This window comes from Apteryx mantelli, chromosome 26, assembly GCF_036417845.1.
Source record: "Apteryx mantelli isolate bAptMan1 chromosome 26, bAptMan1.hap1, whole genome shotgun sequence".
In the NCBI taxonomy this organism is placed as follows: Eukaryota; Metazoa; Chordata; class Aves; order Apterygiformes; family Apterygidae; genus Apteryx; species Apteryx mantelli.
This window is the reverse complement of record NC_090003.1, coordinates 6,190,647-6,214,806: the sequence shown is the minus strand read 5'-3', so window position 1 is coordinate 6,214,806 and position 24,160 is coordinate 6,190,647. Positions and strand designations below refer to the sequence as shown.

Below are 24,160 nucleotides of genomic sequence, written 5' to 3'. Positions count from 1 at the left end.
AGACAGAGATACCAAAACACTATTATGAAAAGGCATGTCAGCAAGTATTCATTATAGATTATAAATCACCCTCGTTCTTCTTTCTTTTGTTTTAGAGAAATTTTTTTACGTGCCATTAAAATATTGTTTGCTGAATGCTACCACAAAGCTAGCCACCTGTAAAATTAAAGGCTGATGCTGCCAATAACAGTGTTGAAATATCTTCTGTTTAAAAGGCAAATCTACTTTGTAATTTTTAACACAACTGTATAAATATTTCTCCACCCACCCTTCACAATTTTGTTGGTTACACTGCATCCATTTAGACAACAACTATCTATGTCATCACACAGGATGTTAATCTTGGGTGGAGAAGAAAGAAACAATAGCAAATGAACTTTTAAGAAACCAAGATTACACATTCAAACAGTGACCTTAGCGATAAAAGAAGAGCGAAGACAAAAAACATAGAGGGTGAGTCAACAAAATAGCAGAAGAGTTTCAAAAGATCATTTTTTATCTTTTAGTTTATTTATTGTTATTTTTTTCTCCCTATGCGCCTTCAGCAGCTCTTCAGAGTTCTGAAGAAAATTAAAGGAGTCTGGATAAAACGCCCAAAGGACAACTAATGCTAACAATACTAAAAATAACGAGGTTAAGTGGTGGAAAAACTATGGTGACCACACACGGAGAACTGGAGTGGTAAGGTACGAAAGAAGTTTCATCATTGCTCCCTCGGGACATGCACAGAACATACTAACTGCTTCTAGTTCTCTAGGGTTCCGATTACCATGCCAAACACACCTCCAGAGTTTCCTTATTAGTATAATAAAAAGCCTCTACACATTAGGGTTCTATTCCCAGCCTTGCTATTGACCTTGTGTAGGTCATTTAACCTCCATCTGCCTCAGTTTCTACATCTGTGAAACAGGAATAATATTACACAATATCCTTCGTAAAACTTGTAAGACTGACACTGATGATTATCGTGTCCAAAGAATAACTGACAGTTTTAAGAATCTATACATACATTAGGTGCATTTGAGTTATGCAAGGCATTTACAACAAATAATTGATTAAACTAACTTTAGCCTTTTTTTTCTTTTTTTTTTTGCTTTTGCTTTTGATCTTTGGTAATACTTCAGGATTTCTAACTTGCAACAAACTATGCAAGTACTCAAGTTCGTGCTTTGCTTTGACTGGGTGATAAAATACATGGTATTTCTCTGGTCTCCCTTCAGGTAAATGTTGCCCTCAAAATCCAATTGCTGGGGTTGAATGTTCACAATGAGAATATCAAAACATTTTTTATAAACATCGTCTGTTGTCTTCTAGTGTCTCATGAAATTCCAGCCCAGGAGTTAAACAGGAGCAGCTACACAGAATTCACATAGAAATTGGAGTGAAGATTAAGAAACATTTATGGGCATGTTACTGCAACATAACGCAAGTCAGATCAGTAAGTGAGGCAGCTGAGGCAGCTGTAAAACATGCTACTAGTATCAACCCATGCCGTATCAGGATAGCTCTTGAGTTCAAGGATAAGGAAATATTCCCTAAACAAAAGAATCACCTCACAAATAAAAAGGGAGTAAATAAAAATGGAAAGATGTGCCTTTCTGGGCACTACATAAGAATGTGTCTCCTTTCCAGTGTGCTGGAAGGCTAATCAACAACATTAAACAGGGATGCCCAAACGGCTCTTCAGAGAGCCAAGGATCAGTGATAAAGGCCCAAGGACATGCCTTGCAGATCGCTGCCATTCCATACAAATCTGCAAGCTCCAGTCTTGAAGCACAGGAGTCATGCCAGGCACAGGTGGAACACTGTTGCAGAGGAAGCTGCTGTCTGAAATGATGTTTAAGGGGCAGTTGTCAGAGCAGGAGCGTCAGCCCTGTTCCCTCAAGGATGACAATCCCCGCATTCCTGAGTGCCAAGTCCAATGAGCGGATAGAACAACTTACCCTTTATAGTCACTGCAGTAGATGAAGTTCATCAAAAGGACTCCAACCCTTTTCCTCCTCATTTCATCCCTGGCTTTCTTTTACTGCTACTCTTGTCTATCTCAGATGGCCCTACGTGAAACAAGCTCTTCTTTTACAATGCAGTATCTAGGATGAGGTGAGGCCCTGACTCTGCAGATAACCAAACAAACGGGCAAAAGCAGCTTGTGTTCTTATTGACAGTGCACTTGCTAGTAAATACCAGCCTCAAGGGTATTCTCAGTAAACACACTGCCATCCCTAGCTTCTAAAATACACACACACACACACACACACACACACGCACGCACTTGCTTTCCCTGACACTGAACTCACACCTCACAAACAAATTATTTAACTACTTTATCCCCCAAGGAAGAGAGTGATCATTTCAAATGCAGCTCCCTGCTCATCTCTCACATACACGCAACGGCCTGATAGGTTAAATGCTGCCATTTAATTACAGTAATGGAAGCTGCTATTTTTTGGTTCCCTTGAATTCTCTCTCGCTCTCTTTTTTAAACATATTCAGAGTCATCTTTTAAACATGTATTTTGTATTTCTGAGTTTTAACAGCTGCATTCTCCTGGTTACTTGAAAAGCAAGAGCAATGATGTTCTTCTCCGTACCTCGGAGTAACTAGCCTTTTAAATGCTACATAGAAAGGAAGACAGATTGGGGGGGATGCAGTAAAAGGGATAAATGCTAACACTGCAGAGGCCAATCTGCCCCTTCATTTACTTGCATGGTTTATGTTGATTTTATTGAATACAATGAGCTCAACCCCCACCCCACCCCCACACAAAGCAGGTGGGACCTGGAGAGGACAAACATAGAAATGTTTTGAGTAATTATATTGTAAATACTATAAACATCAGTACATCACATAAAGCGTATGGCATAGTATGGTAATACACATATAGGACTAGGAGCCAGAATTACCTCAGATCTAACTGCTCTTAACATATCTGACCCAGTTTCCCCATCTAAAATAGGGATGGTATTTCCTCTGCATCCCACTGAAGTTTGAAAACTGGAGAATGTAAAGGTCTAACCCAAAAGTACATGAAATGAGACTTACAATCTTTCCAATCCACAAAAGGTGTCACAAGGCTTAAGCAGTTAGTATTTGTAGAGTACTTTGAATATGCAAAGTAGTACAGAAGTAACGAATATACATTTGTTAAATTCTTGAGTATGCTGAAAAGCATTTTTTTTTCTCTAGTGAATTCAGGGAGAGGGCTGTAAGTGGCCACAGATTAGAGGGTTTTATGATTAATTATTATTGGAGGAGGACACATATCACAGTATTACATGGCTAATGCAATAACTATTTGTGAATTTTACATTTCATATTGCCTGGCAATTAAAAAAAAAAAAAAAACTAGAAGCAAAGCATAAGTACTTCCAAGTCAAAATAAATTCTTACCTATTCTAAGACCCCAACACTCCTAGAAAAATACCTACATTAGACCTATCCTCAACTTTATTTGTCCTCTAAATGTGGAAAGCTTATTTATTTGTTCAGTGGCAGCTGGGTCACAATCAGCCGGACAGCCATGCAGGGATATTGCCCATCTTCATTCTCTGGTACAGATATCCACTGGTGTCTCTTAAGGATGGAATCTTAAAAGGTGAGGCAAGGCAGAGACAAAGACAAATTTAATTTTGTCACTGTAAAAAGGGACATTTCCACATGGGCAGCAAGGACATGAATATCATGTGTATGTGGGGGCAGGAGGGGGAATTATAAACGCATTTTTGGCGAAATTCAATAAAGCTGATTCCACTGCATAAGGTCAGCAATTTACTTCTAAAAAATGATATGATTGCAACTTTTAATATAACCCATGTATTTGCTGCAAGATGCTCTAGAAGATTGTGTAATGTAACCACCCGACCTCTCCACAGGAGCAGAGATCACCCCATTTACCCTTTATTGTCTTGCTGAAAGCAATGCACATTTGCACAGTATGACAAAGTCAACAGCTTTTACTTAAGAGAGCCTCAGATTTCATTGAGAATGAATTCTCTGCTCTCCTCCTAGGGCAGCAGAGTCTTGCCTGGACTAGGCTCCATCAGAAGGAATAGGAAAGAATGAACCAAAGACTAAATTCCTCTTTTAGCTAAAGAAAGATTTCCCTCCAGATTAAAATTAAGAGGGAACAGTGGGTAGCAGAAAAGTGAATAATACGATTTCATGTTCACGGGTATTCAAGATGTGGTTTGAAACAGAGCAGAAATGTTGTCTAAGGGAACCCAAAGAATTATCTCACACAGGAACTTCTTTTATCTTTCCTATCAGGAAAGTATTATTAGGCCTGAGATGGATTTCAGCAGAAGAGCAACACAGATTATCCTGACTACACTCTCCGTTTTAGCCCCAAGAGAGAAGGCTGTCTCTTTAGACTTAGAAGAAGAAGTTATTTCACAGAGCACACCAATGACTGAATCCCTTCACTTGCTCCAGGAAGACTGCAGGGAAACCCTGGGCTGCAGGACCATGAAGAGCACATTCTTTCCATCACACAGTATTTTTATATCAATGTACACATATTTCTTTGAGTGTCTCAAGGTGAAGCTTGCTTCAAAGGTCAGAGCTGCAGGGCTGGATTAGGATCGCATGCAATCTGCCTGAGCCTTGACATCTTGACATTCTAAAGTTTGCAGCTCTCCCCTCCCATGCACAGCTGACAGAGGTAAATTCTTAACCTCTCCACAAGTGCGGCTCTTACTGCAGCAAGCAACTTTAAAAATCACATGCTGCAGCATCAACTGCTGTGCTGCAACAACTCTGAGACAAGTATATCAAAGCAGTTCATAAGCATAAGTAAGCTAAATCTTACTGTGTCCACGATACAAAAGTGATAATTAACACAATTTTACAGATGGGGAAGTTGAGACCAAGTAAATTGCTCAAAAGTCAAGCAGTCATGTCTCAGATGTCCAATGCCTGCTCTTAGATTGTAACTACAAAAGTGACTTTCTCTGGCACTCTGCTTTTACTCTTTCACTTAAAAATATGACAGACAAATCCTTAAATTTACAAATCAGACTTAGGGTCTGTGTCTTTTTTGCCCATCTCTAAAGCTAGTGATTTCAGGACTCAGAATATAACTGACTATTTTTACATCATCTTCCAGAATAGAATTCAACCCACTCTATTGTAATCATATTGGTTTTTCAGTGCTACTGGGAATGGAAATATTACTTTGACAGTAAACAAGGCAGATATGACTCAAAACACACTCCATGAGCAATAGGAGTTAATTTTGCAAGGCCATTTTTAACGGCTCTTTTACATTACGTAGTTACTGTCAGATAGCCAAGTGGAGAGTCACTATTAAAGCCATGACATTCCAATTATTTGTTAAAATTAAGCTTACAATTAATATTTTGGAGCATATGCAACTTCCTGGGCACCAGACCAGTATGTTTCAATTTATGAATATTTTTCAAGCTGCAAAAACACTGCATAGGTGGTTCTGGACTCTTCACTGAAATGCTGGGGAATTTCTGTGAGCCAAGAGAAAGAGGAGATATGGCTGACTGTTCTCCAAATGTACGCTAAATGAATCATCTCTCTTGTTCTGTGGAGTGTATATCTAAATGGTTCAAGATCACTGTAGGTTGAGCCTGAAGCGAGAGAGAGAGAGAGGCTATTACAACTAATGTGACTGGCACTCTGTTACAGAACAAATAAATGCGCATTTAGAGGATGTCAAATTTGAGAGTCTCTCCATCAATGGCTTCTTCGCAACATCATTAAAACATCAAAGAGGTGCCTCTTGTGAGGCACCTTCTCAAGGCTTCACATAGAAGCCAAAGAAAAAGTCATTCAGATTTTCATCTTTTCAATATTAAATAGTAGATCTCATATCAAAGCCCTTTAAAAAAATCTTACTTAAAGCAATACACTGTGAAGGTTAGTAGACCTTAAGTTTTCCTTGACTTTTTTCTTCTTCCTTTAAACAGGCCCAAGTAGGACTTTTCCCTTCATGTTCAGGAACATACTAACATAGTTCAGAGCCAGTAGTTGAACTTACAAGCACAGAGTAACACAAGATGGAGTCATCCATTAACAATGATAGTGAATTTACCTGCTTGTGGAAAACACCTCCATAAAGGAGTGTTTCAGTTCCCACTAGAGCTAGTTAACAAACTTCCAGCGTAAGTTGTATTTTTTTTTTTTAAACAAAGTGTTCCTTCAAAAAAAAAAAAACCCCAAAGTGTTCTGGAGAAAAGTAGTGATTTCATAAAAATTCAACAACCAATTTTCTAAATATTTTAACTGTAATATTATGGAACATATTATATTATTCTATCAATCTCTTTTATTATCAATTGCAATATAAAAGACTTTAACATAATCAATACAAAGTGGTTTGATGAGGGTAGAATATTTCATTTCAAAAAAGGTCTGAGATTTTAAATGCTAATCCCAACTTAATATAAAAACAAATTTCCAGATCTCTGCATTTACAGTGGGGTAGAAACAAGTTGTTCAACCTAGTTTTTAGATTCTATTGAGCTATAAAAACAAAACTGTTTTAAAATAATGAAATGTACACTGAGTGCAATGTTCTTCTAAAATAACAATTTCATCTGTAAGCAATAGTTTCCATCAAACACACACACATTTTTCTTAATCACTTGGCTATACTGATCATTAAAAGGTAGCAAACACTACAGGATTATCTTTCTTTGTACACAGCATCACATGGCTAGTTGTGCCTAAACTTATGTCAGGTATTCTTCCTCCTTCTCTTGAATCACTAGTGACTCAGACAATAATCAAAGATGAGATGAGAACTGATTTCTCCCTGTGGATAGGGACTAAATAGCTTCCTCTCCAAACTTCCTTCCAAATCCTGGGGAATAATAGGGATGGTTTTCTATCCATTTTAAAGGTTTTCTTCCAAACACTCTGAACAACCCAAAGAATAACCATATCTCACTGATACCACAGGTTGTCCTACAGTATATCATTTGATCAAGTTTTGTTGTCACTGCTGCTGCAGGTCTCCTCTTGGCACAGAAGCCATGAAAATCTGTAGAGTTCATGACAAGTTCAGACATATAACACAAGTAGTGGTAAAATTGATGGGGGAAAAGAGTCAGCGTGATGAATAGCCCGGTGCTGAACAGCGGGTGACAGATACGCACACAAGAGACTGGCAAGACAGGAAGACATCTCCTTCACAGCAGATGGATGGAGATTCTCAATCACTTTCAGGAAGAGAAAAAGCAACTAATACACCATACAGAACTGCGGTACTAATTTCTGAATCATGAACACATTTATACTTCTGGGTCATGAGCATCTAGCAGTGGAAATCTTCTTCCTTATATATTAAATATTATCGGCATTGGGCAAACATTGCTGACTGCCAGAAACAAATATGGTTATAGACGATGCTGATTCAGATAGAAACTGTTGTGAGTTTGTTGGCATTGAAAAGCATTCATTCTCTCACTCTTCATTCTGTGGGTCCCTGCTAAGTTCCTTGGGACAAACCAGACTTCCCCAGATATGCAGGGCTGTATTAACTAAAAGCATGGATTCAAGGCACCTAAAGAACAAACTGGTAGCAGGAACAGGTGTGGGTCATACTTTTCTTTATCTTAAGCAAAGTATTATAAAGGGACATTAAGCTGTCTTTCAAACAAGTCATAAGCACAGGCCTAAGCATCTTTAGTAATTAAATACCCCATAGTGCTTTTCAAGAATCTTAGCAAATTTTTACTCAGTAATTACATTCTCTATCCCTAAAGCTCCCTCTGCAAAATCGCTTAGATAAAGTATTTTTCACTTCCTCTCCTAAAAATCATGTAGTGATGTTAAACAGCTGCTGTCCTCTACCTCAGAGTTGGATCCATTTCAGTGGCAAGCACAGTGAAATCTAGATAACCCTATACACACCATGAAGCATGCTTGATGCAAATGGCTGCAAAGCTTCAGTGGTTAATGGGTACAATGTACTCTGAGGTCCTCAAACAAAAAGCATTATGAAAACGGAGAATGCACCTTGACTTCTCTTTAGCCTGCACAATTATTTTGTATGTCTATACAAGCTTTTAAACTTGCTCTATGCTCCTTGAGTACCTTTAATCTTCAGAAAGCACACCCTCCCTGGTTCCACCTATGCTAGTGAACTTTCTCTCATTCTGGGTAATTTGTTCTAGATGCTTAATATACCAAGTATATTCTTGCAACTATAAAATAAATTTTTACCAATACCTGAATTCCAGGTCTCACGTGTAGTTTTGCACATGCAAGTGATGAGGTCTGCCCAGGCGTTTGCACAGAAGACTAATGAGACAGCCAGAGAACCAGTTACCCTATCTGCAGGTACAAAAAAGGGCAAGCATTCACACACACCATCAGTTGTGAAGCCAAGTCTTCACTCCCTTTCTTCACTGCCTCTTAAATCCATATCCTATCAACATGCCTGAAGAGAACGACAAATCACCTAGCGTTCCTTGAATAGCCTACGCATATGGCCTGATCGCACATTCTTGTATCAAACTGGTCATTTCTAAAGAAGCATAAGGTGTGGAGGGCCATAGAAGTTTGGCTCAAATAAGTATTTTGCCAGTACATATTACTAACTGGATTTTTTTGTATGAGTTGTCACTGGACTCCACTGGCTCACACTGCATTTTGTGCTCAAGGAAAAGCTTTGTAAAAACTGTTCAAGCTTCACTGAGACATGTTAAAGAATTAATTACAAAGTAAAGCTGAAGGAGAAAATTAATTTTGGAAACACAAGAGGTTACTTTTCTTTTCCTCCCTTTTCTGGAAGTGGGGGAGGAAAGGCAGTTATTTTCATCTTCATCCTGGGGGCAGAAACTGGGAGCTGTCCAGTCGATAACCTGGCCATCAGAACAAGGTTTGTAATTAAAAGGTCAGTGACCTGGAAAGCTAGGGCCTCACTCTCAGGGCTTCTCAGTAATGATGGCGCTATTAAATTAAGACTGTTATGAAATCAATGCTAAAAAAGCTTTCATGGTAACGAGATTCCATTCAAGGACATGCAAACTGCCTCATGAAATGGACTTAAATTATAAAAAAGAAAAGTAATAAAAGAGGGTTAAATTGAAATCTGCTGAAGAATTCACATCCTTTAAAGCTCTCCAGCAGTAGGCTGTGCTCCCTCCTCTCAAATTCTCAAGGTGATCCACTTGCGTTTCTTTGACAAAGAGGAAAAGACAGGGGTTCAACTTCCAAGAATGCAGATTACAGAAAGAGGAACAAAAGTAAGTTGTTTTTCTACTGGAGATTCTTGGGTTCGTGGCATTTGTTGCAATGGAATCAAGTATCTTTGAGCTCTAAATGGGAAGGGCTATGTAAATTAAATAGTTCACCTGTCTCTTCAGAAACCATCATAGCCTGATACCTTGACAATGGCATAAGCTTCTGGAACTGTGTTGCACTGCAAAAAGCTGTGCAAGACCCATAGGAGAACCTTTCTTAGTAACTCACTTCCTCACAGCCAAAGTAGTGAAACGGATTAGTTGAAACAACATGTAAAAGGGCAAAACTTCCAACAACCTCCTGCTCATCTCACCAAGTAAGAGTTTTATTCCTCTTGGAAGCAGGTAACCTGTATATACAAAAGACTAATCAAGGTAGCAGGTTTTCTGAACTGTCCTGCCTTCTGGATGGACATTTTCTCAATATAGAAAGTTCAAGTTCAACAATGATACATTTACTTGCCCTAATGCACTTCCATTCTCCCATCACTATAGTGTCTGAGCTCCTCATATGCTTTCACATCTCCCCACAATCCCACTCTGAGAAGACATTACTGTACTCATTTTACAGATGAAGAGAACAAGCAACTGAGAAAAAAGTTTTTCACCCAAGGTTACACAAGAAGTCTATAACCCAGAAGTTACTCCCTTCCCTCCTTCACAAGACTAGCACCCTGAATAATGGAGCTCCACGTGTATAGTAGTACATTTCTACCCCCATTCTTTATCTTGCCAGAATTTACAGATTCAGAGTGCACAAAATTAACAAGCCATATGAGTTACCGGATGGGTAGCTGAGCAGTACAGGACATCTGAGGCACAACAGTTAGATGACAGACACATTTCCACAAGGGTTTAAACCCCACATGCTGTCTAATTACTCCCAAGGCGCCGCTGATTCTGTGGCATGTCATCAGCAGAATCAGCGAGTTGGACAAAAAACAAACAGCATCTTTTTTTCCTTTCTTTTCTTTCAGATACTCTGAAGGGAAACAGCTGTTTTTCCCTTCATCTGAAGAAGTTCATGATAAAAAGGAGGAAATGTCATAAATTACATAAAATGCCAGTGTAAGCTTCAAAGAAAATGATAAATGATTCTAATAACTTCATGTTTCTCATTAATGCCTCTGTATTTGGGAGTTTAAAAGCACTCAAGACAACACAGAAATCTCATCCAGCTTTTGAGGGACCTTTTACAAATCCAGGACACCCTCCCTCTCCCAACTGTCATCAACACCATCATCCCATGGTGTCCCATTCCTGAGAGAGCAGTTCAGCAAACCTCTGTCCTGCAAGTAACCAGGAAAGCCTATGCAATTGCTGTTTCACTCAATCCAGCTGATAATCCTAAAGTAACTTTAATTTCTCGCTGAACTGACACGTACTACAAGAACCTCAAATTCCTATATTAAATATTATTAAAAGAAAACAAAATTGGATTGTCCTTTTTAGGAAAGAGATGTTTACAAAAAAAAAAAAAAGGGAAAAAAAAGTACTTCAAGGCAAAACCATCTCTGCAAATCTCAGAAGTGAAATTTCTTAGGCAAAGCTGAGATTGCAGGATCTGAAAGCTCACCCATTGCTAATGCTCCAATCCTATTCCTGTAGCCTACATGGGCTGCAGTGGCGTAGTGGAAAGCTCCCATAGGGGCCAGACACCTGACCTTTTCCTTCTAGACTCACAGGTATCAAGTAGTCTAGCACCATTCTCTCTACAGCAGGAGTTTTTAACCAGTGGGGTCTCACAGACCACCCCCTGCAGGGTTCCATGAAAGTTACTACAAAAGGTAAGGTCATGTACAGTGTACCATTATCTACAGACATGAAAATTCAGGGGTTTGCCTCTCCACTGAAATTCTTCTGGGGTCCATGAAAAGACCAAAGCCCTCCTCTATACAGCAAGTCCTGCTGGAACAATCCTGGACCAGAGCAACTTTGAAAAAAACTAACAGAATTTCTCTGCATTAGTCCATAAAAAACTATTTACAAAGCTAATTTTAATAGGGAGTCTTGTAAAATTAAATGGTTTCTATAGAGAAAATGCTCTTTTGACTGGTAGCAGGGCCTTCTGTACTTGTAAAATGGGGATAACATTGTCATTGGGATGATGACCGTATATCAAAGTATAGCGGGAACAGCCTACCAAAACATGCAACCCCTCATTTAGCCAGGGTTGAACTAGCCACAACATCTAGGCTTCAAGAATAACTGCCTCCATCTGTTAAGGCACATAGGTACAATGACAGTATGTACTCTCTGCTCTCGAGCACCAAACAGAGGGCATGCTGTAAGCTTAGTGGTCAGATTCCATATGGCCATATTTCCAATGATTGCTGTGTACAGGCACTACTAGACCCTGCTCCTTCCTATCTCTTACTGTTAAGTTTTCAAACAAATAATTATCACAAAGGGAAGTACAGCAAATTAACAAACAGGAACAAACAGCTCTACCAAACCATTTTTGCTCTTTAGTAATTATTAGCCAAGTAATTCATAAGTAGTATTAGTCGGGCCACAGTTTCTCTCTGCCCAACCTTCCTCTTCTCCCAGTCAGGGATTTATTAAAATTAAACAGATTAGATGGAGCTCCTGATACTAAAAACTGTTCAGAGAAGCCTGCGGTGGGGAAGTGCAGAGCAAACACCAGAGACATTTGTCTCTAAATTGCTCTAAATACCTTCTGCAAATGAAATTCTAACCCAGCTGTGTTGAGAGAGAAAATGAGGAATAACTGGTCATTGTCAGCAGAGGAGAAGATCAGGTGGTTATAATATTGCACGATATACTGGGGGCTAAGGATCTCTCGGCAACAATAGATTTTGTATCAGGTTACCCCGGGTAATCAGCACAGCTTTTAGGCTCAGCTTTCCCTTGCTTCATTGCTTCGATGATAGAGTTGAAATCCCCAAGCTTTTATGATTAATTACTCCCCGTAGGTCCACATATTTCAACGAAAAACTCATGAAGCACAGCGGCCAACAGGCTCCAAATTTTAATGCCATCCTGATGGCAGGGCAGGGCAGGGCAAGCAGTGATGTTGGAATGCTAGCTGGCACTAGGACAAGCAGTGAGAGGACCACGTTCAAACTGATGTACCTGTGAATTACTTATCATGACAACATTGCGAAAACCTGAGTCTGCCATTCCCTTCTACGTCTTTTGCTGTTCAAGATGAGGAGAGCGGTGCCTATACTTTAATTCTCTATCTCATGATATCAAGTCTCACACATCTCAATAAACAGTTCATATCCTCAGTCAGACTAATATGTATTTCATGGGCTTCCCTAATTTTCAAAACTAAAGATCTTTAGCTATAGAATTCAACATACCCTGAAGCACTGAAGACTTAAATGCATAAGTGGTCACTCCCCTCTCAATTTTGGAGTTTGTATTTTCAGGATCATTCCAACTGCTTAAAGTGCTCCACAGTGCACGTAATTTACTCCAAGACAAGACCCTCTGTAGCATTTACATCTTGCATTAAAGATGTAAGTAGTGTGGTCTGAGAAGGGTATCATGAACTTCACCTGAAAAGCACTATATGTTGTTGGCTAAAAACTTTATATTAAAGAAAAAAAAGTTAGTTCCTTTATGAATCAGAAATAATAATAAAAAAAATCTCAGTAGGCAATTCCATCCATTTGACATTATATTTGATTTGTCAGGATCTGTTCAATCCCTGCAATAAAAAAGGGGCTAAACATAGTTAGCAGTTTACCATTTCAGCCTGAAAGCCAGGTTGACCCCAAGCCTGACCTTAACCTGACTTTGTTTACTTTTACCAAGTCCTTTGCTCTTCATTCATCTCTGGCTCTCCTCTAAAGCATTTGACCTTTTCAGCCAGAAGCTGGTCATTCTAAAGCCAGTGTCACAAAGGGTTAGAACTGACCAACTAGTCCATAACTGTAAACTATCCTCACTTCAGAAGATATCTAATAATAGTTAACCCTAGAACTTCCAATGTGTCTTCTGTATTCTACAGTTCCACATCTGGTGCCAATATTGCTCTAGTCAGTATGGAAGCAAACGGAGTGGTATTTCTCACAAACTTCAAATCTTCTTCTGAAACAGACCATCTCCCTTATCCTTAACATCTAATTTTCCATTGCAATATGTTCTGGCTTTAACCCTAACACAAACTCCCTCACTATCATTGAGGCCACAGACTTATGTGTCCATACCTTTCTTCTTGAGAAATGCTCTTCTGGTTGCAAGTGGACTTTGGCGGACTCGGGGATTCTGTAAAAACTTCACTGCAGTCACAATCTGGTGAGGGTAAGAGGATTGGAGAAACAGAAGAGAGAAAAGAACCAAGTTAGGAATGGTCATGTTCCTATTTTATGTTATGCATTTTGTACTGCAAAGGTATCACATCTAACAACACATGGAGATGGTCTGGAACTGAAACCAACCCAACTTTGAGAAACGTTTCAATGAGGATCAGAGTTGGTGGCTCACCTCTAACCAGAGAGCACAATTATGAAATTTCAACTTAGAAGTTTCTCTTTGAATTACTCTTTCAGCAGCTCAACCTGTATGAAAATCCGCATTAAGATTCTTAGCGGTTATCCTGATTTAGACTGTGATATTCTTACCTAGGTGGGTTCCTACATTTGAGAGCAACCCTGAGACATAGCATGTGATCTGCAACAGTTAGACTGTTACTAAGAACAGAAGAATGCTTCCATTCTATCTGACTTGAAGCTCCTTGCAAATTCTAGGAGATTAAGGGCATTTCTGCCATTGTTCTAATTAACTGTAAGCAATAACTAAATCTTGGTTTGTCATCACTGGAAAAGAAGCAAAATTCCATGTTTTGGATCACACCTACTGAAAAAAACCAGAAAAAGTCACTTTTCATAATATAAATGGGTAGGTGAATGGTTTAATTTACGCTCCACTCTGATAGAAATCACAGATTGCTTTTGTCAAAAGACTAACTTCATCTGCGTGCTTCTTCAGGGTGACACAGCACTTACAACAAACCATGTACCCAAACAAAGTGTAAAGTCTGAAGTATTACCGAATGGCACCAACAGCAATGGCACTAGTTTTTTTAATTGGAATTTAGTGCCAGTGAAAGGTATTCGATTTTTTTGCTCATATGATAGGTCAATTTTCCACATACTCTCCTATATTACTCTGCATATTATATGTTGCTGCACTGGTGAAAAACAGCTGATTCACCTTACCTTTATACAAAGGCATCTGTTTTGATTGTGGCATCAGTACGAATAATTCGCCTGAAGCTAACAGCACTTAGGAGATGGACACATTCATGTGAACTAATGAAAGAGATCACTTCCTTCCTCCATAGCTAAAAATAACCATGCATATCCATGGAAGAGGTGTCCTTTTTTCTCCCCAAACAGTGGCACATGCATTCTCCTAAAAGGGTGGTAGGTGTTAGATACAAAGTGTATTTGTAGGTCTTGAAGAGTTTGAGCTAAAACAGAGTTTCTGGAATTCAGTTCCAAACAGGTTTTCAAAATTTTTCACAGTAGTAGAAAAAGAAGGAAAAAATAGCATCACTGTTGAAATCACTAAGTTTCACCTTGTTTGAATCAAACCCTTCGAATATGCATTTCTGGTCAGAGAGCAAAGTTCTGATGGGTTTAATGGCACTTTCAATGTACTCCTCAGCGCATTCCATCAATGTTTTTTTTTTTTTTAAATTGCATCTCTTATTTCTTTAAATACATTAATCAGGCTAGTGTAGGCAAAACGGATCCATTGGACAATGCAATAAACATGAATTATCATCTATCCAACACGCATAATGGCTTAAAAATACATAATAGCAGGTGTAGTTTAAATGATTAGTTATTACACCTGTGGTGGGTCTGATTCAATTGGGGAAAATCATCTTTAATAGGTTAAAAGGTTTAGATCACCAGGCTTCCCTTAAAGTGGCTGTAGAGAGGGTATGATGGAGTATGCTGTCATTACTAATTCATTTAAGAAAAACATGGGGGATACAGCAAAGAACAGCATAAACGAGTGAATCCAATTTAAACATCAGGTAAAGCAGAAAACACCTTTTAAAAAAGCATGATAAATGAATTTGGAAGAGAGATGAAATTGACATATTTATTTTAACGGGAATTTGACAAAGTCCTGGCACACTTCGAAGTTGGGAGAATATAATGAATGGGGTATTTTTCATTCTCTTCTTTTTCTTATTTTCCTTCTTTTTTTTCTTAAGTTTATATTCAGTAATTTTGAACCATGAAATAGTATAGCAGAATACCCCACATAAAGTACATTTGGTCTCATTTATGTGCACTTGATCTGTCTCTGACTGAAATGCAGGTGACAGGCAAATCACGCATTTAAACAGTGCTGATATTGCTACGCCAGATTCAGAAATATAAAGCACACAAACTAATAACCTTAAGATAATATGCTGAATAAGAAAGATGCCCAAATGAGCAGACCAACAGATATGTGAACATATCAAAACCACTCTCCTTCTAACAATAATTACTTGTTTGTTTCTTCAGGAACTCTCAACACTCCCTCCCACATTTAGTGAGCTAGCGACACAGACACAAAAGGCTTGCAGACCTGAAATTCTGCAAGCTCTCAGATTCTTTCATTAATATTATCATTTTATAAGTACAAAAAAGACCTGTAAGATATAAGCAGTATTTTTCATTGTCTTATTTTAACCATAACCTTTTAACATTTTATTGAGTCTAACTCTTGACTAACACTTATTTTTGCCTTGTAAAAATGTAAACATTTCAGTAGTAAATTTCACCTCAAAATAAACTTCTGTTTTATCTCTTCCCTGCACCATTTCCTCCATTATTCACAAAGGTTTTAATCTTAAGACAAAATGAAATTACAAGCAGAAACAACAAACTTCACAAAACACAATTCTGAATAGTTACTCCTCCTCCCAATAATCCCATGTTTCTCTTATTTATGTTTGCATTTACCTCTAGAGTACACTTTCCTCCTATAGGCTGACCTGAAACTTCTTCCTTTTTGTGATTCATCTTGTATACACGAACAACTTACAAAGCAATTTTGGCCATGTCAAGATGCCAATATTTTCAACAACAGTACACAAGAACTTTCCTACCTTCTAAGGATGATTTTCTTTGCACAAACAAGGACAACTGCAGTCCATAATTTAAAAAACAGAAAAAGAAAAAAGAGGGGGAAAATGAGAAAAAGACTTCGCAGTCCTTTGGACAGATGAAAAAAACATGTTGCAAGTAGCACTCTGAGTCAGCTGGTAACAGTTCCGTACTATTTCTGTGTCATTTGTAACACTTACCAAATTCTTCTAATATTAGGACCCTGCCAAGTAGTATGCATTGTATCACCACTCTGATTCTTAGACTGCCAACACCCACAGGCCAGCAAACTAGTTTTATCCAGTGGATCACTGTTACATATTTATTTTAATAAAAAATTGTGTATTTGGCTTTTAAAAGCAAGTTAATTCCATAAACTTGCTATCCCACCAGTGCTTCTCCTGCAGTGATAGGATACACAAAGACACATTTCTGCCTGGGTGGTGGTGGGTGGAATCTTGCACTACAGTTTGATTTTCTAATTAGAAGACGAATGTGACTATTCATGGATTATATTTGTGTCTGGCCAAATTACATAAATTCAGGCCAAGTATTCTGCTTCAATGTCAAAGATATAAAACGGAAACACTAACTTTACAGCAGACATTGGGGAGTGCAGCAACCCGGTGAAATTCTGGGCCAAAGCATGGTATTTTGATGTTATAGCCAAGGTCCCTCATTCCCAATTTCCCTCCCTCTTGTGTTAGTGGGGAAGGTAAAGCCAGCCTTATTTGTTATTATGCTCAAAGCTGTAGGATTTTAATTCAAGAGCTCTAAGCTACTTTATCGGTAACTAGCATTAGAAAAATAAGCCATCAGTTTTAAAACACAGTGGCAAATGCCCACTTTCTACCATCTCAAAAAATTTCCAATCAAAAAAAAAAGGGGGGGGGAACAAAATCACCCTCATCACTTAAAGCTCCACAGGATTCAGTAACACAGGTCCACATGGAAAAGAGAATCAAAAGCCACTGGGAGTGCAGCCAGTAAGAGCTCTAATAGATTTCCTAATACTGGGAACCCTCTGTAGGTTATTACTGAACAGCATTTGTTGATAGACTGAGACTTTGAGATGACCTGTGATGTAAAGGTTGGGTCTGAATTATACGTTGCAAGGGATGGTATTTTGTCTTTCTGAGTGGATCTGTATCTGTTTAAATGCAACACTTCTTTTCATTAAGCAGAGGCGGCACAGGCCATGAACTATGCACAGACAGTTTACATTACATGTGCGGAAGCAATCAACACCGGCAATATACATGACGTATGTAAAAGAAGTTGGAATTAATTTTTTTCCAGTGTATTAAAAAATAATAATATGGCAGCATCAACAAACACTCAACCTATTTTAGCCAGAGCAGAAGGCCACAGCTATAGGGCAAATGGAACTGATCAATATATTAGCCTACAGCAACACCCCCCCAGTGTACAGCTGTATGTTTGCAAGGCTCAGAAGATTAAATTGTCTGTGAAAGGTTTCTGCACTCCTACTCTAAAGGAGATACCCAGAATCCTGTTAACAAGCATCAGGCTAAAGCCAACTTACGTTTTAACAAGGGCTGACTTAAAAGCCTGGCACTGCAATGAACAAGAAAACCCCTTCAAACAGAAATGCTGCATTTTAGTAAGAAATCAGTGCTCTGTCAGGACTAACTTGACAAATATGGTCATCGGTGGCACAAGGAAATAGTTGCAAAGCAGCTGTTAATCAGGGAAACACATCACAGAACGCTGATGCTAGCACTCATGAAAAAATGCAAGGGGCTAATTATGAAGCCATATATCTCACTAAAGAGGCACTGTTCCTTGAGATTCCAGGCAGAGCTCTCTAAGAGTCAGGGTCCTGGGACACTACACATGCAGTGTTCTCTAATACAAGCTTCCTTCTCCCAGGACAAATGCAAATTCGGGGTTTTGGAGCCCAGAATTCCCAATGTATCTGTTACAGAAAGTGCTTGTTCCTTATAAAGAAATCATCTGCAGGTCAGTCAGGAGAGAGGAAACACTTTAAAGCTCCTTTAATTTCCTCAAAATTTTTATGAAACCAGATAGAACCTCAGGAGTTGTTTCTGTTGTAACAGCACTTAGAAACCTGCAAAGTTTGGGGGATCTCAAAGTCCTACAAAGAAAAGTTTAAAAATGCAAAAAAAAAAACCCTCATGTAAAACAGAGGAAATAAAAAATGAATAAAATTTAAAGCAAGATTCACAGGAGTTGGAGCCAAAAAGAACAAAGGCAAGCTCCAAACCATATCTAAAATTAAGAATCCAGCACTAAAAGAATGCAGATTAGTAACCAAAAAAGGGTAATAAAAAAAACAAAAAGGAAAAAATCCCAAGTGCCCAGAAACTCAGACATGAGAAAGAAATCTAATTCAAGATCATCATCACAGTAACAACCAGATGAAAGGTACAAACATTATATTCCAAACATATATTTATCACCCAATTTTCACTAATACTTGAAAGAACATGATTCCTAAAAGCAAACACGACTGTAAACCAGGGGCAGGTGAATTTCCATTCAATACTCCGAGAAAAACCCGGAGGGTAGCAGAGCGGGAATAACCTTGGGATGGCCAGAGGAGCGCGAGCGGCGCTAGCGCAGAGCCAGTACTCCCCCTAGCCGAGGCCCGCGGGAGGCTCCCGCTCTGAGAGGCAGGCTTCACCAGCCGACGAAGCCCAAATTAAGTGTTTTCACTCAGTGGAAATGAAATGTTTTGCAAGATGAAACAGAAAGAAAATTGAGGTTTTAGGTAATTACTAGTTGGCATTTACATATCACAGGCTGGTTCAACACCTATTCATTTTCCTCTTTTATTTTCAATTTTTTAAAATTGCTCATTAAAATGAACACATGACAGGGACAGGGGGGAAAAATTACTCTTCCTCTTTTTCCTGAGGACTACAAAATCCAGATCTACTTTAAATACATTTATCTATAATTATCACATACAAAAAAGCCTTACTTAATTTACATTAGCAGGGTGACCAAAAAAAATTTTGATAAAAGCCAGAAAAAATCCAAGCTGAGCTGTCTTCATGTCATCTTGTTGTGCCTACTTAGTTCCAGGGACAGCCTCCAGCGAGCCGCGACCCCTGCCACTCCCTGAGCTTGCTGGAACGAGCAGAAACGAAGAAGCTGAAAAATCCTAGGTGTACGCTGCTGTCCCATTCCCACCAATTTCTTGTGACAATTTAGCTACGGAGACACATGTTCAGATGCTTTCTTTCCCCTCAGCGTTATTTCCCCTCATTTCTTCTACTATGTTCACTACAAAGAAGTCAATCTATATGGTCCTTATTCTCAGCTTCTTTGTTGTGGGAGCCACTTCACATTTCCTCCAGCTGATCATAAAAGGCATGATTTTCCACATTCTTTTTTCACATAAGACTAGTCTTTCCTCACATAACCTCACCATTGCCAGGGATCCTTCCCTATAGCACAAATCAGACTTACAGTTTCTCTCACCTCTCTGGCCTCTCCATCCAGATTCACGTTGTCCAGTCAAGTATTTCCTACATGTATAACCCTTAATTTTCCTGCACCCTTCAGCTTTTTTAATTTTAACCTCGTAAAAGTATTACTTAACTCCACAAAGCATTCAAGGATACAATTTGTAAGAAAAATGCCATATAAAATAAAGTTTTATTGTATTATATGTTAAGGACATAAAACATCCCTGATAGAAGTGTACAGGAGCTGACATGATAGACTAATATATTTTAAGGTCTATTGTGTAAATATGTATTTAGGGAATTCTAAAGCATGGTATTATTGACCCAAGTCTCTCTTAAAACACATTGATATATGGAGTAAAAGCCCTTATGAAAAGTAGGAACTTCGTCTGTGCAGTAGTCACCTTTCAAAGTGAAATATCTCTGCCATCTTAAGTTCTTTTTGACTCGATTTAAAACATAGTGGCCTTCTTGATAAAATTCTCTTTTCAAGAGAAAAAAATACTCATTCAAGTAATACCTACATGTAAAAAATTAAAGAGAACAAGAAACCTCTACATATGTTTTAAAAGAAACACGATAACTATTTCCTTACACACAGAATGTCCTAATTATGTATATTTTTTTTATTTCAGAAAAGAATACACCTCCAAATGAGACTTTATAACATCAAGTTTAACCTGACACAAATTGTTACAGGCAAGTGACAAATGCTTTAAAAACACCTTATAAGAAATACTAGCAGATCAATAATTACATCTGTCTTAACTGATAATGCAGCCATAATAAATTTTAACCACTGAGTAGCATAAACCTTTTTCTTAGAGTACAAATATTTTAACTTTTTATTGAAAAGGAGTGGAAAGATACAATCTCATTTCTAGAGGAAAAATAAAAATCTCCTTTTTTGTACTTCTGCCTAAACTTAAGTTGCAAGGTTCCTCTAATCACCAATACCACCAAAGAAGGTATCAGAGTAAGATGAACAGAGACGGGGAGGAGGAGTGGAGATAGTGCTTGCAATCCAACTGTCAGCAAACTATTTGAAGTTCTGTTTACACAAAAAAACAGCAATAACCTTGGTACTGACTGCACTGGACCACTGTGGATAATTACATAGACTAGCGGATCAGTGTTTCATGCAAGCAGGTAAAGCTTCCAAGCATGCATGAAGCCAGTGTGTATCATTGTCAGGTTAACAAACTGATTCAACAGGACCCAAGAAAGATGTCAGGAACAAGGTGAAAGGTTAAAATTTTGATTACAGAGAATCCAACTTTGTAACTCTTCAGGACAGTACCCAAATTACACATCTTGTTTCTCCCTTCTTACAGAAGGAAGCTTAGGCATCACTGAGGCTCTGTGCTGTAAAATTAATGCAAGTGTCAAGTTGTTGAGCTGAATCACTCCAAAGGAATGCAATGACTCAGTGTCCGAGATGCTCACTACAGCAGAAGAACTGTGAGATCATTCTGTGGCTCTACAACTAAAAAAATGCATGATAATAGTCTTCAGGGGAGTAGATGGCAGCATCCCCCAACTCTCACCTTTTCCACCTCTCTCCCCATGTTGCCATTCGCAAAGAGTTCAGTTACCACAGCTTTTGAAAGACATCTCTTTACTCTATTAGTTTCACATGTGCGGAGGGTAAAAAACATTGAAGCAGTAACTTGCTATATTTTCATTCTTTTAACTACAGGATAGACAAGGACTGCTGGAGCTTCTTTCACGTGCTAGGGAGACAGAAGATGACTTAAGCATAAGAAGTCTGTGTCACATCTAACAATAGTGCCTGACTACTTAAATGGCTATTGAATGTTAGACTCCAGAAGGCTAAATCAATCAAAGAGACCACAGCAGAACAGGATCGTTGTTCACACTTACTTAGATCCTTCTAACTCCACAGACAAGAGACTGGCAAATACTACTGATACAATGGTTTAGATTTAATTCAAAAGTAGATCCCATCTGTGGGAGATGCAAGTAAAGATGTTTCAGATAGAAATTACTCAAATGGACAAGAAAAATCAGCAAGCCATTGTTTTTTGAACTTGCTATTGCAAGAGCCCCACATGAGAGAACCCTTAAATCCATGGGAAATGTAGCTTAGAAACCGAGTGTTTTCCTTGCAGTGACAAAAATCCCACACAATTAGGGGTTAAATCAGGGGGCTGGTCTGGCGTTAGTATAAGGAGTATTTGAATGTGAGAACAAACAAGGACATAGACGAGGAAACTACTCGGATCACCAGACTCTAGCAAACAAAAGGTTTCATGCTGGAAACATTAAAGAAGCTGGAAATGGTGACAGGTGCACAATAAATCATGCAAACCACAGCAGTTGGGAAGTAATAGCAAAGAGGAAAGGCTTAGAACACTGGAGGACCTTTATGCAAATTTAATATTTTACTTAGAGCTCTTTGGGACGAGAATCGTTCTTTTCCTCTGTATTTGTACAGTGCCTGGTGCCGGTCTGCAACTGGCCTCCTAGACACTTATTGCAACACAAATAATAATAAAGACTGAGCAGACCATGCACTTTGTTCCTGCTGTTAATTGCCCCATTAAGGGAAAAAACAAGTAAGGGGCAAGAAATCTGATTGGCCAGAGCTGCCTTGTCTATGGGGATTGCTGGTGGAATAAATTTATAGATTCAAAAGCAGCTGCGTCCCTTGTCTTTGTCCAGTTCCAAAAAGAAAGAAGCCCACATCACAAAATTTCTCCTTCATATGTAGGAGCTTGCATGAACAGTTTCAAAAGCAACTGAGCTTCCCTTTCCACTCTTAGGATGCTTCCTCTGGAATAGGAGTGAAACAATATAAGGGCAAATGTGGGGAATATTTGCACTGTGGCTTTCCATGCCATAAATATTCTACAAAGAAAGAGAAGACTTCATTTTCCCCGTGGGGTCAATTTGGCATTTTTCATGGGTGTTACATGCACTGTTTAAGGAAACAAAGCACATAGGTGTCAGGATAAATTCAGGATGCTGCTCAACCAATATAGCATTCCTGTATGCACCAGGAATTCATGTGTCTTGATCACCAATTCCTCTCTCTTGAAACTTTTTAGCCAGATCCCACCATCATAAACTAAATCAAAATGTCCAAGAGGTTTAGTTCTGCAGAGAATTAAACTCAAGCCAGGCTGCTCCTGCCCAGCTTCTATACAGAAATTTGATTCCAAACCAGGAAAACCTGTAAAATCAGAGAAGGTTCAAAACAGCACTTCTAGTAGTTTTTGTTTTCCTTAAGCCTTGGAGCAGTCAGTACATGTCAGGGACTATTACAATTATGCTCTTTACCTGCTGAAAAATTAATAAACAATTACCCACTTCAGGAAAAATAAAGCAGGCTCTACCTTGACAAATGCTGCAGAGACCATCAACAACCTCTCTGAAACCTGGGTCCGGACTACAGCAAAGCATTAGCACCATCATAAGAATGTCCATTGTTGCCACAGAGAAATGGCACAACTGAAAGCCTGAGTCTATCATATTGCAGATACTAGCTCAAGACTCTGCATCTGATCCATAGGAGCTACAAGATATTTTTCTGTCTTTGTAACAGAACAAAGGCGATTCAGTCTTTACAGCTGCTTTGGCCCAAGTACAGGCTGTTAATCAATTTTTATTAAGCCCACAAAGTCCAGAATTGGGAAGGAGTGTTTGAAATGCACCAATTCCAATCCTGCTCGGCCAAAAAGGGCCTGCACATTGCCTCCATGGCTGGAAACTCTGCCATGTCACACTGCAGTAGCTTTCCAGTGGCAGGAAGTCAAGCTCAGCTTCCCAGGACGTCATGAGAATGATAAGTAGTATAGGCTTTCCTGAACAAATAGGCAAGACAGCAAATGTCTGGGACTCTGATAAATTCTTACCAAAATTTATTTGCAGTCCAAATCTTCATTAAAATCTTCCATTCATTTAGCTCTTCCCTAAAATACTAGCAAGTTCTATACTGACTTTCTTCATAATCCAGAGGGAACTCAGGTGCACTTGCACTGAAAGACTTCTAATTTTCTTTAAAAAAAAAAAATTAAATTAAATAAATTCCACATATCCCTTTTTAAGCAGACCCATGCTACTCAGTGTTCTTCCCAACTTAAATCAATGGTAACCCAATTCAAATGCCTTACAGCTCTGTCTGAGAACTAGTGGAGAGATCAACGCTTTTTATCTTAAGGATTATGGATCGCTACTTGGCTGACTAACATACCCAACAGCCCATTATAAATACCACAATGGGCACACTGTTTCTCTTTCAACCTCTCAGATTTGAGAAAGCAGTGTATAAAACTTCATCCCTCCATGTTGTAGTTCTTAGCCTGCCTGCCTCATTTCATACTTTAAACATACTGAGATTTATTAACCTTTACAGTAAAAACAAATAAAATAA

At 38.7% G+C, this 24,160-nt stretch overlaps 1 protein-coding gene across 2 annotated transcripts in view; it reads right to left on the bottom strand.

The window, feature by feature from the left end:
• PEX14 (peroxisomal biogenesis factor 14) overlaps positions 1–24,160 on the bottom strand; it is an 80,350-nt gene that overhangs the window by 29,024 nt on the left and 27,166 nt on the right. The window contains exon 3 of one of the 2 annotated variants that reach the window (XM_067310918.1): positions 13,400–13,484. In XM_067310918.1, coding sequence (XP_067167019.1) covers positions 13,400–13,484 — 85 coding nt within the window. Of the gene's footprint in view, positions 1–8,202; positions 8,265–13,399; positions 13,485–24,160 lie in introns of those variants that run through there. The other variant, XM_067310920.1, reaches the window with a different exon arrangement.